Source organism: Cetorhinus maximus, unplaced genomic scaffold (genome assembly GCF_964194155.1).
Source record: "Cetorhinus maximus unplaced genomic scaffold, sCetMax3.hap1.1 HAP1_SCAFFOLD_491, whole genome shotgun sequence".
Classification (NCBI taxonomy): domain Eukaryota; kingdom Metazoa; phylum Chordata; class Chondrichthyes; order Lamniformes; family Cetorhinidae; genus Cetorhinus; species Cetorhinus maximus.
In genome coordinates, this window is record NW_027596433.1 from 234,148 (window position 1) to 251,195 (window position 17,048).

General features: G+C 44.3%; 1 protein-coding gene across 1 annotated transcript in view; it reads right to left on the reverse strand.

The window, feature by feature from the left end:
* The window catches only part of LOC144673852 (chloride anion exchanger-like), a 93,391-nt gene that overhangs the window by 66,334 nt on the left and 10,009 nt on the right, over positions 1-17,048 (reverse strand). Inside the window, exons 3-8 of the mRNA XM_078535491.1 lie at positions 10,765-10,875; positions 10,507-10,670; positions 10,255-10,419; positions 9,899-10,051; positions 6,302-6,384; positions 5,521-5,668 (exon numbers count right to left, since the gene is read on the reverse strand). Coding sequence (XP_078391617.1) covers positions 5,521-5,668; positions 6,302-6,384; positions 9,899-10,051; positions 10,255-10,419; positions 10,507-10,670; positions 10,765-10,875 — 824 coding nt within the window. The remainder of the gene's footprint in view (positions 1-5,520; positions 5,669-6,301; positions 6,385-9,898; positions 10,052-10,254; positions 10,420-10,506; positions 10,671-10,764; positions 10,876-17,048) is intronic.

Sequence of the window (17,048 nt, forward strand, 5' to 3'; positions counted from 1 at the left end):
CACCACATCCTACCGTAAGCTTTCAATTGACATGTGGCTTTAACGAGGCAAATGCCATGGATCAAAAGGTATGCAACAAAGGCAGAAATATTTTTGTTTTACACTTTCTAGACATGGCAACCAGATTTAGTCTTTCTACAATAAAACCAAAAAGTGCTGGAAACTCAGCCTGTCTGCGGAGAGAGGAACAGAGTTAACATTTCAAGTTCAATATGGCTCTTCTTTGGAACTGTACAGTAATACATGGCATGACAAAAGGGTAGTTGTAGATAAAGTCATGGAGAAATAGATGCAGACTGGACTTGGGGCACTGGCTAATTTTGTAACTGTGTAATTGAGGGCAATTTGCTAACAGTGATTTTGGAGACATGTGTGAAAACATGAATATTGTGATCATGAACACAAAGGTCTTTCAGCTGGTCGGTCAGGGGGGAATGGATTCCCTGCTGGAGGAGTTTAGGCCCTTCCATGGAGCACTGCCCATCTCCTTTGGAGTCTACCTTAGCCCTGCTGAGGGATCCTGGCCAGTGAGACCTGGCAAGAGTTGGAGGCCAAAGTCACCACTCACCTGGGGTACTGGACAGGACTGCCTAAGTGCTATCTTCCAAGGGTCAAGTGCTGGTCATAACAAACTGATAGTTGCAATGTTGTGGTACTGGTTGATCACTTTGATCTCTCCCTTAGAATTTGTCACTAAGATACAGAAGAAGGTCACAGCTTCTTCTAGGGCAAACAGCTGCACTGGGTCGCTGCTGGGGTACTAAGTCTCCTGTTTAGGGAGGGCGGTCAGGCATTGGTGTGCCTTCGCACCCAGGTGGCAACTTTCCGCTTTCAGACCCTGCTGCGATATCTTTACATCAAGCCTCCTCCTGGGGCTGTACACGGGAGATGTATTTCTTTAATTATGACATGCAGCTCCTGGTATAGACCTGGGAGGTCTCCTTGTGGGAGTTGCTTGTCTTTTACGAGGAACTGATCAAAGCCTGGAACATGGTTGCATCATGCTGAATCCCCCTCCCAACAGGAGTAGCGGCTGTCATCCGAGAGCCACTGCTCAAGAATCCACACCTCTACCAATACAGGTTCATGTGGCTGGGAAAAGAGAGGGCTCAGGCTGCCGGGGTGACCAGAGTCAGGGATGTGCTGGATGGCAGAGCAGCGGGCTGCCACAAAAACTTGCATATCATGCATCTCTGGATGTCCAGCTTGTGGTCAAAACCATCCACAGCCTTAAAACATGGGCTGAACCCCAACTGCACTCATGATGTTAAGGCGGCTCAAATGTGCAGTGGACTCCCGTCTGAACTGACCCCCCCCCACAACCATTCGGACAGAATTTCACATTGATCCCAAATCCCAAAACCTCCCTCTTACACCTCAGCCCCACAATTTAAGATACCTTGTGAAAATTCCCCCGTGCCATTCCACTCTGTGCGGAGGGGTTTCCTGTACAGGCTGCTGCTGCACCCCTTCCATTTCCTCACCCTTGCGGCTGTCCAGACACATCGTGGGATAGCATCCTGTCTTCTGGAGGTGGAGGAAGGGTGTTGCATGCAACAGTCCCTTGCAGTAGAAAGTTAAGATGGTTCAAAGACACCTATTTTCTGCAGCCTTGAGGAGTCTGCTTTCCATGTTCATGTAGGAGGTGTGAGGTTGCAGCCCCTGTTTCATTATCTAAGGAGGCTGCTCCTCAAGTTTTGTTTGCACTTTGTGGGGGGAGGTGGGCGATGCGCAGATTGGAGGACCTCCTCGTGAGCCAGCTCCTCGGCCTGGCCAAGGTGGCCATGAACAGGTCCAGGCAGGATTGAGGGAGTTGTTTGACCTGACTGCCTGCCTCTCTTTTGTGGTTACATCTGCACCCAGGGGTCCTTGGAGATGGAACCTGCGGTGTCCCCCACTACAATTGAGCCCATCCAAGATCAGTGGGTGCCGCAGGGACTGCAGTGCATCATCAGCCCCAAGAACATTATTTTAAGTTAATTTTGATAATTTTCTTCAAAGTTTTGTTTTTTGTTACAGTGCCCCTTTAAGCGTGGTTCATTAGTTAATTAGTTTATTTGATTTTACTTAAAAGTGTATCAAGAGGCATTTATTGACACTGGTGCCAGGTTGTAGGATTAGGAGCTATACATTTGAGATGTCAACCTTTGTGAATAAACCTAAAACCGAGTAAAGATTGACTTCTAGTCTCCTCCTTTGCCAACTGGCTGGAAGAAGTTTAACAAATCTTGATCAGTTTTTCACATTGTCTAGCAAATGCCAGTGTTGTAACTCTTTCAAGTCAAACCAAGTAAACTAAATTAACAAAATCAGGAATTAAGAAAAGGCAGCCCCTTAAAGGGAAACTGCAAAGACAAAGTTTAAAGGAAACTTATCAACATTAAATCAAAATGTGATCAAAAGGATCAACGAAACACCCCAGTCCTCGCAGTGCCCACCAAGCATGGAAGACCTCGGCAGTGCCAGCGGACGCCCAGCCGTGAGCATAGCCGCAGAAGAGGTGGGGGGGCAGACATTCCGGTCGGATGACCCCCTTGATCACCCGCTGCCTGAGCCTGTTAATGGCCAACTTGGCCAGGCCCAGAAGCAGGTTCATGAGGAGGTCCGCCTCCCTCCCCGTGCCCCTCCGCACAGGGTGCCCATTGATCAGGAGCGTGGGACTGAAGTGCAAACAAAACAACAGTAAAAAGCTTTTCAAATAATTGAAAAGGGAGTGCAGTCTATGACGCCCTATTTATTCATGGTCCACGGACTCCACATGATGTCAGTGTTGTAGCTGTACTGGAACAACTTGGCTACGGGCATGGCTACTTCTGGAGTACTTGTCTCTAGTATTATAGCTGTAATGTTGTCAGGGAAACCTTTGGTTTCAGTAATTCTACCCAACATCTGTAATCAATTAGACACCATTGATCTGACAATAGTTTACTCCTTTACACTATTAGTCTCACTGAAAAACTCCTTAAAAATTACACCCTATTGATTGAGGCACACATCAGATATTAACAAAGCTCTATCTTCAAACTTACTGTTGAGTTCCCTCTCTGGGACTGAAAATCTAATTTTATGTTTGTGAAATGTCAAATTTGTCTATTATGAACAAAAATCCACATTTTTAAAAAAATACACAATTTCTGCCTTAATCACTGTATACATCCCAGCCATTTATTTCACTCTCTTGTAAAATCTCCCAATAAAAATTTCACTTAAGGTGTTAGGAACAATGTTTAATTTTTAAGTTGAATATATATATATTTGTGTGTTAAGTAAGGTAAAAAGGGTTCCAGTTTCATTTGGGTTCTATGAATGAACTTTGGTGCAGGAAGTCTGGATGGACTCCTGACTGAAATGTCAGGTCTTTTGGGTTTATTTGTATGTGTACATTTTAATGAAGTTTTACAACTCCTGAAGGTAAAGAGATGGGTTAAAAGTTTAGTGATTCTGGAGAAAAAATGTGCTGTTGCCTAGCAACAGTGGTCAAATGACACAGAGAGACAAGTGAGAGTTCAGTGTGTGCCAGAGAGAGAAAACAAGGATCTTAAGCTCTCTGGGAAGTAAAGCCATAAGGCTATTGGGACAGTAGTTAACTGAAGGATCAGTTCTAGAACTCAGTAAAGTGATCATATTAGCAGAGGAAGACTGAGTTTAGGGAACTCGTGCTTGCTCTGCAGTTGAAGCAATAGTGAGTTTAGAGTGCAGTTTTGGATGTCTCAGAGAGAGATACAAGTTGGGTGAAAAGCATCAAGTGAATGCTCAGGAATTCACCAGAAGAAAACCGTTTGCAACTATGCCAATCCCAAGCGAGAAGCCTTTGTGTCAAGATAGTGGTTTATGTGTCTGTAATGATGTTACTGGGTAAAGGAATAATGCGATTTGAATCATTTTCTTCTGTTTGTATTGAGATCTTTCCAACCTTTTTGTCTGGTGCAATATAGCTCATTTTTCTTGCCTTAATTTTTTTTATATTAAATGTTCATCAGCAGACTCCTGTGAATTTGTTCAGTGACTTACCTCCACAGTTTCAGAAAAAAAAAAGTTAGAATCTATCATCCCAAGTTTCACTTTGGGATCTGACTTGCCCAGGATTAACAGCAGCTGGGATCGTAACAAAAGTGCAAGATAAGCAGTGAATTCTGGTGAAAGGTTATGACACGAAGCATTAATTCTGTTTCTCTTTCCATAGAATATTTCCAGCACTTTCTGTTTTTATTGCTTTTTATTACTTTCTGTTTGCTGTCTGTGACAATACTTCAATGTGATTGGCTGCTTACCCTGCTGATGATATCACTGTTGCTGGATGCCTGAAGATCCCCTTGACTGGGCACTAGATTCAAATTAATGTCAGGGAAGGAGGAATCCACACCATAGAGATTTTTGGTGGCAGCTTTCTTTGAGGTCAACGATGAGTCACGGAGTGCAGCGGTTCAAGACCCACTTCTCAAGGACAATTAGGGATGGGCAATAAATGCTGACTTTGCCAGCAACAACCACATCTTTATGACAAATTTTTTTTAAAAATGCTAGATTTCCACAGACTGTCAGTTTCAGAGGAGCAATGGCAATGAACGCTGACAATCTCACTGTGATTCCTACAGCTAAATATGGCTACAAATCTATGTTCTTACCTGAAATCCCTCAATGGCCACACCCCTTTAAACTTTGGGTACTGTCTATTCATCCTGTCCCCTCCCCCAAGCTGCACTCCCCAACACAACCTACCCCAAACACCCCTCCCCCACACTCCCTAAATACTCCACCCGCAATCCCCCTCCACACACTCCCCTCCCCCACACTTCTGCCACACTCACCCTCACACTCTCCCTCCCCCACACCCACACTCTCCCTCCCCCACACTCCCTTACCCCCACACTCTCCCTCCCCCACCCCCATACTCTCCCTCCCCCACACTCCCTCTCAATAATCCCCCTCCCTCACACCCCCTCCCACATTACCCCCACACTGACCCTCCTCCACTCACTCCACGTTCCACCTTTCCCACATGCCCCCACACTCCTCCTGCTCTCCCCCTCCCCTACACGTTCTGCCTCACATTACCCCCACACTCCCCCCAAGCTCCACATTCTGCACACTCCCCCGCACACCTTCCCCCACTCTCCCCTTCTCCAACTCTCCCCCTCCCCACACTCCCCCCACGCTCCACCTTCCCCACACTCTCCCTCCCCCACATTACCCCACACTGCCCCTCCTCCACACTCACTCCACGCTCCATCTTCCCCACAATCCCACTCCCCCACATCTTCTCCCCACATTAACCTCAAACTCCCCCTCCCCCACACTCCCCCCACATCCACTTTCTCCACACTTCCCCGACTCTCCCGCTCCCGTACACTCAATCTTCCCCAGACTCTCCACTTACACCACATTCCCCTTCCACCACAATCCTCCTACTTTGCAGTCCCACTCCCTCCGTACTCCCCCTCCCCCTGCATTCCATCTTCCCCACAACACTTTTATCTCAACTGATTTTGTGTGACATTCACATTAATTGTCATTACTTACCTGGTTTCCATTTAGAACGTAATCATGTTTGATGGCGTAGACTTTGGCCACAGAGAATGCAACAGCGAAACCAACAATAGCGATCGAGAAGGCATCACCAAAACTCTGTTGAAAGACTGCGGTATTGGGAGTGAGAGGGCTCTGATAGCTGAAATAAATAGAGAGAGCAATTCACCATTCATCTTCATTGTTGCTCTCTCTGCAAAGTGTCTTAATGACATAGTGAAGCTTACTTGCATCTCTGACATCCTATAGTTCTAATTTATTAAAGAGTTATCTGCAGAGAGATCCACCCACAGCAGGAGCCTGTTTCCCAGGGAGACAAGAGCAAGAATTGACCTCAACAGGTTTGGAAGGTGCACATCAGCCGCCATCACTGTTTAGTGACCCCTGATTTAAAGAGAAGGGAAATCAACTCCTGATCACTGTCCAGTGCCATGGTTTAGAGAGAGAGGGCAAATCAGTCAGGATTCCTGCTCCTGACCACTGTCCAGTGATGCCTGGGTTAGAGAGAGAGAGGGGAAATCAGTCAGGATTCCTGCTCCTGATCACTGTCCAATGACCCCTGGGTTAGAGAGAGGTGAGATTAATTAAAGTAGGAGGTGGTCTGTGTAGCACATAAGCACCAGTATAGACCAGTTGGGCCGAATGGCTGTGCTGTTAATTCTATGTAATATTTGAGGCAAAGACCACAAAATGCTGGAGTCTGAACAAGAATCTGGATAATCCGGATTCAATCTGAAAAGTATGAGGAAAAGAAAGTTATGAATGAAGCACTAACCCACTCGTTAAGTTTCCAATAATGTCGACACTATATTTTTCTTTGAAGTTGAATGCGTATGAGACACCTGTTGCAATTATTGTCTGCAATGTAATGAGCAAAAGTCAAAAATTCTACTTTATTCTTCTGGTTTCATTCATTGAATATCTAGTCTACTCTTCACAAGTTGTACATCAGCTTCATTGCTTATTGAAGCTCCATATAATGTTTCTGATGTAAATGTATTGAAAATTCATCTACAAGAAATACATACATAATTAGTGCTGAAATGAACACACAATTGTGAAATTAACTCCCCTTTGATAACCCCATGACAAGCAATACAAAAGTGAAGTTAAAGAGATAACTATATTTTGGTAAGAAACTGGAATCAAACTAGAAGAAGTATTAAAAAATTTATAAGCAACAAGATTAGATCAAGGTCACTTCTCCACTTTTTAGAATCATGTGCAAAGTACTAGGATCCTGACTATTTCTATTTTATATCTGTGACCTGGATTCAGAAACGCAATCCAAATAGGCCAAATTTCAAACTTATAGCTAACTCGATGGGATGGTGAAATGTGAGGGGACTGCTGGGGAACCACAAGAGTAAGATGACATTTACAAGTGGATGGAATAACAGCAGATGAAAGTTAATATCAACAAGCATGCAGATATGAGAGGAAAATGGATACAGGGAAACAAAATGGTGTAGACTCAGAGTCTTCCAATCCCAGAATTTCCATGTTCAACATGTCCAATCACTGCCATAGAGAATTGTTAAGGCATTAATCATGGTCTGCAGGGGAAGAAAACAAGATCTCCATATCATCATTTTACATTTAAGAGTAACACCTTCAGATATGGACTTCACTTCACCAGCAGAAATTATGTTCAGAAGGTAGGATAGGGCAACCTTGCCAAGCCATCACCTGTCCCAGCTCTCAGAAGTGCAGGAGAAACTTTGTGAAAAACAAGGGAGAATGAAGACAGCACATGACCAACATGCAGGTGCAGAACTGCCTAATCTGCACATAGGATAAAAGATTCAGGCCATACATCCTAGCCAGGGAACCTGGTCACCCACAGGAGTATCCAAAGTGTGCAGTAAGCCGAGGTCCTATGAGGTCACAGCAGCGAATGGAGTGACGTTAAGGAGAAACAGAAGCCAGTTAAGGGAATTGTACAACTGTATAACTCCCAGCACTCCAATTGCATTGAAGACACACCCAAAGATGAATTTGGAAAGTGCAATTGTGGAAGACCGCCATGAAACCAGTCAACGCGCTGATAATACACAGGTGTTCTTGACTTGTAGGTGCATTGGCATCCTATGTGTTAAGTCCAGGTCTCAAGCAGGTCATACCATCACGAGATCCAAGAGGATTAGTAAGCCAGCTACACATTATACAGACTCTTACGAACGTACGAATTAGGAGCAGGAGTCAGCCATTCAGCCCCCTCAAGCGTGCTCTGCCATTCAGTAAGATCATGGCTGATCTGATTGTGGCGTCAACTCCACATTCCGCCTACCCCCGATAACCTTTGACTCCCTTGTTAGTCAAGAATCTATCTACCTCTGCCTTAAAAATATTCATTGACCCTACCTCCACTGCTCTCTGGGGACGAGAGTTCCAAAGACCCACAACCCTCTAAGGGAATAAATTTCTTCTCATCCATGGCTTAAATGGGACACCCCTTATTTTTAAACTGTGCCCCCTAGTTCTAGTCTCTCCCACAAGCAGAAACATCCTTTCAGCATCCACCTTGTCAAGTCCCCTCAAAATCTTATATATTTCAATAAGATCACCTCTCAATCTTCTAAGCTCCAAATGGATACTGGTCCAGCATGTTCAACCTTTCTTCATAAGATAACACCACCCTAATCCAGGTATAAGTTTTGTGAACCTTCTCTAAAGTGTTTCTAACGTATTTATATCCTTTCTTCAATGAGGAGTCCAAAACTGTACACTGTACAGTGTACAGTACTCTGCAATGTACACTTTTAAACTCTTAAACAGAGACTAACTTCTGTATAAATAATTGTTACAAACACCTGACTGTGCATGTATTTTTTATCCTTAATATAAGTAATGTTATCTTGAAAGAAAAGGGGATGTTGTGATATCATTTTAAGGGTTTACACAAATTATCAGGTAACTAGGTTGTAGAACAGCATGTGACCAGCGGCTGATAGTATGTAGTGCGCATGTAGGAATTGCAGCTGTCCTTGTGAGTAATGGTGGCCAAATCCATGACGTAGATCTTTCTGCTGTGCTATCCTGTATTGTACCTTCAAATAAACCGAACCTATATAGAGTTTACCAGTGTTGGCATGAGATTGGTGAGTTTGTGTGAAGCAGACAGAGAAACGTAACACTGCGAGATCAGCAGGAGAGGCGGAAGCACAGCGGGGAGAAAAGGACAGACAGAGAGAGTGAGAGAGTCACTGCAAGATCAGTGGAAAAATTCAGTGGGACAGTTCTTTGATTCTGTGAAGAGATGGTTAACAAAAATGAGAGTGCATTGAATTGGCCTGGGATAGGAAAATTGTTAAGGAGGTGAGAGACAATAGGGATAATGGGTATGTACAAAAATTGGCAGGATGTGAATAATGCAGGGATCTATACTGGAGCTTCAGCTTTTCACTGTATTTATAAATGACTAGATGAAGCAAAAGTGAGCTGCATATCCAAGTTTTCCAAAGACACCAAGATAAGCGGCGCAGTAAATAGTGTAGGTGAAGTAGAAAGTTGTAAAAGGACATTGATTGATTAAGTGAGTGGGAAAAACTGAAGCAGATGTACATTACAGTTAGGGTGTGAGGTCATCCACTTTAGATTCAAGACGAATGGATCAGATTATTTTCTGCATGGTGGGAAGCTAGCAGCTGTGGAGGAGCTGTGAGATTTAAGAGTCTATGTACAGCGATTACTAAAAACTAGTAGACAGGTACAAAGAACATTTAAAAAACGGTTGGAATGTTGGCCTTTATCTCAAGGGAGCTGGAGTACAAGGGGCTGGAAGTTTCATTACCTGCACAGAGATCTAGTTGAACCTCAATAAGAGCACTGCATTCAGGACTGGGCACCACACCTCAGGGTGGCCTGGGAGAGTGCACAGCACAAATTCACCAGAATGATACTGGGGTTAAATTACTTAAATTATGAGGGTAGACTGCATAACACTTCTTTTCCCTTGGGTATTAGATGATTAAGGGATGGTTTAATTGAGATGTCTAAGATGATTAAAGGACTTGATAGGGTGGACGCAGGAAAACCATTTCCTCTGGACGGGGAGTAGGTAGTTCAGGGGTGATATCATAAAAGGCCTCTTCACAGAAAGGTTAGTGGAGTTCCTGCCAAAAAAGCTGGGGGTCAAGCTGAAAATTACAACATCCTAAATAGCTACATTTTTGTTAAGCAAGAGTAACAAAGGTTACAGAACAATTGAAGGTAAATGGAGTTAAGATACAGATCAGTCATGATCATATTGAATGGCGGAGTAGGCTCAAAGGTGCTGCGTGACCTCCTCCTTTTCGTATGTTCCTATAGGGATCGAAAGTCCCTTTCTGCCTGTTACAACCTATATGGGGATTAAATGTCCCCTACTCACCATTATAACCTCAATGGGGATTGGTACAGGGAGCTTTGCCTTGAATCGATCATTTAGTTCTTTAACAATAAATACAACTGCCATGATGATGAGTGAAATGACGAGGTCAGCGATGTTTGTTTCCGTGATATGATTGATAATATACTTCAGTGTCTACAAGAGCACACAACATACACATTAATAATCTTACTGATTTTGTTAAATTCCAAATATAATTGTGTTTACTGAATCCTCTCTTCTAACTTGTTTAAATAAATGCAAAGCAGCAAGCTCACATTTAAAGCATAAATAAGCTTAGATTTTAAAGATTAGAAATCTCTCTAAAATGCTGAAAGTAACCTTTTGTTTGGACTTACATAAATGACAGAAAGTGGCCCACTGAATCCTGGGACGCTCAACTGCAAGACAAACTTGAGCTGAGAGACCAGGACATGAATTGCAGCAGCTGTGGTGAAGCCCGAAATCATTGGGTCCGACAAGTAAATGACAATAAAACCAGCTTGAAGTAATCCAAGTGCCAGCTGAAAATGGAAAAGATTCTTGGTGACTTTTAAGAGTATTTATTTTTGAAATGATTGTTTTTTTTTCATACCTAGAAAGACACAAACCTGAAAGATCCCAGTGAGGATAGTAACAGATGCAGCAACCCAGACCTGTCTGTCCTCTTTACTCATATCAGCAGGGAAAAGAGTACTATTCACACCTGTGTCACCATCAGTGACCAGCCTGTTCACTACTGTGCCCACCATCAAACTCACCACTGGAAAGGGACCTGGTAACAATGAGAAATATTCAAGGTGGGAAAGTGCTCAATAAATTCACTGTTTTAATCATTCAGAAAAAGTTTTGAAATTTGAAATTCTCACCAACTGATAAATGTTTCGATGTTCCCAAAAAAAAGTATGTCAAGACAGGGAAAAAGGCAGCATATAGCCCATAACCAGCAGGTACTGAAACTAGCAGAGCGAAGGCCAACCCTGCAAAAACATACAGAACAAGGTCAGGGTATCAGACTGGATATCATATCTGAATGATTGTAAATAGCATCATCCTCACTGCAGAAAGTGCTCATGATTGTTGTTTAAGTAGATTTTTACATTACATTATAATGTTTGTTATGGTTATAGTTGCAATTTTTGATTTTATTGGTAATCATAATGACGAATTCTTAAAAGTAGCCATTGTAAAATTGAAATCAGACATTGATAGATTGAGCAAGTGGATAAAACAGTCTGCCTAGATTGGATACTGGTTGAGTGGCTATGGAGGTTACATTGGCTGGGGGTGGTCATGGAGTTGTCATGGGGGTTATGAGGGCATGGAAGTGGCATGGAGAATATGAGGGACCATGGAGGGGGCTTCGAGGCATGGGGAAAATGAGGAGCCATGGGATAATGGACGTTACAGAGAAGGCATGGAGATTATTTGAGGGTATGAGAGAGCACAGAGGTTGCATGCGTAGTTGGGTGGGGTGAAGGGTGAGGGTTTGAGGATCTGACATTTATCATTGGTCCCATACAGGTCCCACAAAACGTCCATCCCCTTGTACTCCAGCTCACTTGAGCCAAAGTCAACATTCCATTTGTTTTTAAAAATTATCTTTGTACCTGGATTTCAATTTGAACACGTGAGTTAATCTACTTTGATCCAAGTATTATTTAAATAGTGAAAGTCTAGGAAGAGTATAGGTCCAAAGAGATTTGTGCCGGATTTTCGTGGAGAAGTCAGGCACATTGAGCTGGGAAACTTCCCAACCCAGCAGATCTGACTCCTTTTAAAAGGCAGACAAACACCATACTTTTATTCTGGGGATGGATTTGGGTCTGCTTCACTAGTGGCATGCCTGAGGTAATGACGAAGGCAGATGAATGTCCAGGGTGGCAGTCTCCATTTATTGGGATATCGGCCCAGTTTTAATTATTAATTTCACTAACCAGATCAAAATAACTAGTCCTTTAATAGCCTCTTTAAACTGTCAATCAAAATGTGAACACAGCCCCTGCTGTGATAAATGGTTTTGAGCTTTTGAAACTCAGCCAAGCATTCATAATATGCTCAATTGTAACAACAATGTAAACACTTAAGTCTATTGAAACTGGAAAAAATGGCCCTTTTTCCTAAGCTACACCAGATGTCCTGTTAATCAAAGTAGTCCTGAAGCCTTCTTTTCTCTAAGTGAAAGATGCTGAAGGTTTTGTTTTCAATTTAAAAGGGCTCTGCACTTTATAATAGAGATCTAAATCAGGGCACTCTTCAATTTTTAATGCAGAAGGGCAGTCTTCCCAATGGGCAAAAAACTCTAATCCCTCTCAACACTTACACAATGCTGATTAACTTATTGAAGCCTTAGGATTGGGAGAGTTCTAGAACCAACGAAGTGTGACCATAAAATGTATAAAAAGGCAAAAATTAGAACATGCAAGTTGATCGGGTTGGGTGTGGGTTATTAGGGTTGGTTTTATGTTGATAGGGTTGGATATGGGTTGATAGGATTGAGTTTGGGTTGATAGGTCTGGGTTTGGGTTGTTAGTGTTGGGTTTGGGTTGTTAGTGTTGGGTTTGGCTTCTTAGGGTTGGGCACGGGTTGTTCGGGTTGTTTTGAGTTGTTAGGGTTGGGATTGGTTTCGGGCTGAAGAGGTTGGTTACAGGTTGATATGGTTGAGTTTGTATTGTTAGGGTTCAGCATTGGGTTAGGTTTGATAGGATTGGGTTGGGGTTGATCGGGTTGGGTGTGGGTTGATATGGTTGCATTTGTGTTGTTCGGGTTCAGTTTGAGTTGACAGGGTTGGGATTAGGTTGATAGTGTTGGATGGGATGGGGTTTGTGTTGATAGGGTTTGGTTTTAGTTGATAGGGTTGGGTTTGGGTCGTTAGGGTTGGGTTTGGGTTGATAGGGTTGAGTTTGGGTTGGGGTTGTTAGGGTAAGGTTTGGGTTGATAAGGTTGGGCTTGGGTTGTTAGGGTTGGATTTGCATTGATAGGGTTAGCCATGGGTTGATAGGGTTGGTTTGGGTTGATAGGGTTGGGTTTGGTTTCAGAGGGTTGGGTTTGCATTCAGAGGTTTGAGTTTCAATTGATAGGGTTGGGTTTGCTTTGAAGGTTCGATCTGGATTAATAGGGTTCAGTTTGGGTTGATGGGGTTTGGTTTGGCCTGATACAGTGGGGTTTGGGTTGATAGGGTTGGGTACAGCTTGGTAGGGTTGGGTATGAGTAGGTAGGGTTGGGTTTGGTAAATGGGGTTGGGTTTGTGTTGATAGGGTTGTGTACAGGTTGGTAGAGATGGATAGGGGTTGGTAGGGTTTGGTATGGGTTTGTAGGTTTGGGTGTGGGTTGATAGGGTTGGGTTTGGCTTGACTGGGTTGAGCTTGTGTTGTTAGGGTTGGATTTGGATTGATAGCATTGGGTTGGGTTTGATAGGATTGGGTTGGGGTTGATCGGGTTGGGTGTGGGTTGATATGGTTGCATTTGTGTTGTTCGGGTTCAGTTTGAGTTGACAGGGTTGGGATTAAGTTGATAGTGTTGGTTTTTTGTTGGTGGGTTGGATGTGGGTTGATAGGGTTGGGTTTGTTTTGATAGGGTTGTGTATGGGTTGATTGGGTTGGGTTTGGTTTCTGAGGGTTGGGTTTGCATTCAGAGGGTTGGGTTTGGGTTGATAGGGTTTGGTTCGGCCTGATACAGTGGGGTTTGGGTTGATAGGGTTGGACTGCATGAAAGGCTGGGGTACGGTTTGACATGGTTGGGTTTGGGTTGATAGGGTTTGGTTTAGGTTGATAGGGGTGGGTTTAGGGTGATAGGTGTGAGTACAGGTTGACAGGCGTGGGTACGGTTTGGTAGTGTTAGGTACGGGTTAGTAGGGCTGGGTAGGGGTTGGTAGGGCTAGGTAGGGATTTGTAGTGTTGGGTACGGTTTGGTAGGATTAAGCATGGTTTGGTAGGGTTGGGTACGGTTTGGTAGGGTTGGGTACGGTTTGGTAGGGTTGGGTACGGTTTGGTAGGGTTGGGTACGGTTTGGTAGGGTTGGGTATGGTTTGGTAGGGTTGGGTACGGTTTGGTAGGGTTGGGTATGGTTTGGTAGGGTTGGGTACGGTTTGGTAGGGTTGTGCTTGGGTTGATAATGGTGGGTGCAGTTTGATAAGGGTGGGTACGTGTTCGTAGCAATGGATAGAAATTGGTAAGTGTGGGTATGGCTTGGTAGGGTTGGGTATGGTTTGGTAGGGCTGAGTACAGGTTTGTAGGGCTTGGTATGGATTGGTAGGGATGGGTAGATGTTTGTAGTGCTGGGTATGGTTTGTCAGGATTGCGTACAGATTGGTAGGGTTGGGTACAGCTTCGTAGGGCTCGATTTGTGTCACTGGGGTTGGGTTTGTGTTCATTGGGTTGTGTACAGGTTGGTAGGGATGGGTATGCGTTGGTAGGGTTTGATATGGGTTGGTAGATTTGGGTACGGCTTGATAGGGTTGGGTTTGGGTTGTTAGGGTTGGGTGAGGGTTGATAAGGATGGGTATGGATTGATAGCATTGGGTTTGGCTTGATACGGTTGAGCTTGTGTTGTTAGGGTTGGGTTTGGATTGATAGTGTTGGATTGGGTTTGATAGGATTGGGTAGGGGTTGATCAGGTTGGGTGTGTGTTGATAGGGTTGGGTACGGGTTGATACAGCTGGGTTTGTGTTGCTAGGGTTCAGTTTGAGTTGATAGGGTGGGGTTTGTGTTGTTAGGGTTCTGTTGGAGTTGACAGGGTTGGGTTTGGGTTGTTAGGGTTGATTGTGGGTTGATAGGGTTGGGTTTCAATTGATAGAGGTGGTTTTGGGTTGATTGAGTCGGGTTTGGCTCCAGAGATTTGGGTTTGTGTTGACAGGGTTAGATGTGGATTGAAGGTTCGGTGTGGGTTAATAGAGTTGGGATTGGATTGATGCGGTTAGGTTTGGGTTGATGGGGTTGGCTTTTGGTTGATAGAGCTCGATTTGCATTGAAAGACTGGTATATAGTTTCACAGCGTTGGTTATGGGTTGATAGGGTTGGGTTTGGGTTGTTAGGTTTGGATGTGTGTTCATAGGGTTGTGTTTAGGTTGGTAGGTATGGGTTTGAGTTTGTGTTGTTACGGTTGGTTTTGGGTTGATTGGGTTGGGTTTGGGTTCAGAGGGTTGGGTTTGTGTTGACAGGGTTAGGTATGGGTTGAAGGTTGGGTCTGGGTTAATAGAGTTGGGTTTGGGTTGATGGGGTTGGCTTTTGGTTGATAGAGCTCTATTTGCATTGAAAGGCTGGGGTGTGGTTTCACAGGGTTGGTTATGGGTTGATAGGGTTGGATTTGGGTTGTTAGGTTTTGATGTGCGTTGATAGGGTTGTGTTTGGGTTGATAGAGTTGGGATTGGGTTGATAGGTATGGGTTTGAGTTGATAGATTTGGGTTTGAGTTGATAGATTTGGGATTGGGTTGATAGGGTTGGGTTTCGATTGAAAGGGTTTGGTGCAGGTTGATGTAGTTGGGATTGGGCTGATAGGATTTGGTTTGGGTTGATGGGGTTGGCTTTTGGTTGATAGTGTTGGGTTTGGCTACTGGAGTTGGGTTTGTGTTGCTATAGTTGGGTTTGGGTTGCCAGCATTGGGTATACGTTGATAGGGTTGGGTCCAGGTTGATAGGGTTGTGTAATGGTTGACAGGGTTGGGATTAGGTTGATAGTTTTGGTTTTGTGTTGGTGGGTTCGGTGTGGGTTGATAGGGTTGGGTTTGGTTTGATAGGGTTGTGTTTGGGTTGATAGGTTTGGGATTGGGTTGATTGAGTTTTGTTTGTGTTGTTAGGGTTGGTTTTTGGTTGATTGGGTTGGGTTTGGGTTCAGAGGGTTGGGTTTGTGTTGACAGGTTTAGGTGTGGGTTGAAGGTTGGGTCTGGGTTAATAGAGTTGGGTTTGGGTTGATAGGGCTGGGTTTGGGTTGATGAGGTTGGCTTTTGGTTGATAGAGCTCTATTTGCATTGAAAGGCTGGGGTGTGGTTTCACAGGGTTGGTTACGGGTTGATAGGGTTGGGTTTGGGTTGTTAGGTTTGGATGTGCATTGATAGGGTTGTGTTTAGGTCAATAGAGTTGGGATTGGGTTGATGGGATTGGGTTGCTAAGGTTGGGTTTCAATTGAAAGTGTTTGGTGCAGGTTGATGTAGTTGGGATTGGGCTGATAGGGTTTGGTTTGGGTTGATGGGGTTGGCTTTTGGTTGATAGTGTTGGGTTTGGCTTCTTGGGGTTGGGTTTGTGTTGCTATAGTTGGGTTTGGGTTGCAAGCATTGGGTATATGTTGATAGGGTTGTGTACAGGTTGACAGGGTTGGGATTAGGTTGATAGTGTTGGTTTTGTGTTGGTGGGTTCGGTGTGGGTTGATAGGGTTGGGTTTGGTTTGATAGGGTTGTGTTTGGTTGATAGGGTTGGGGTTGGGTTGATGAGGGTCAGTTTGGGTGATGGTGGTAGGTCTGGGTTAATGGGGTTGGTTTCGGTCGATAGTATTCGGTTGGGGTTGTTAGAGTTGGGTTTGAGTTGATTGGGTTGGGTTTGGGTGGATATGGTTGGGTTTGGTTGATTGGGTTGGGTTTGGGTGGGTAGGGTTGGGTCTGGTTGATACGATTGGGAGTGTGTTGATAGGGCTGGATTTGGGTTGATGGGGTTGGGTTTGTATTGATTGGGTTGGGTTTGGTTTGAGGGGGTTAGGTTTGCATTCACAGGTTTGCGTTTGGGTTAATAAGGTTGGGTTTGCTTTGAAGTTTGGGCCTGGATTAGTAGGGTTCAATTTGGCTTGATGGGGTTGGGTTTGGCTTGATACAATGAGGTTTGAGTTGATATGGTTGGATTGCATCGAATAGCTGGTGTACAATTTGACATGTTTGGGTACGGGTTGATAGGGTTGGGTTTGGGTTGATAGTGGTGGGTACGGGTTGATAAGGGTTGGTACAGTTTGGTAGGATTTGGTACGGGATTGTGGAGCTGGGTACATGTTTGTAATCTTGGGTACGGTTTGGTCGGATTGAGCACGGTTTGGTAGGGTTGGGTCCGGGTTGCTTGGCTTGGGCTTTGGTTAATAGGGGTGGGTACGGGTTGATAGGGGTGGGTACGGGTTCGTAGGGTTGGGTCAGAATTGGTAGATGTGGGTATGGGTTGGTAGGTTTGGGTACAGTTTG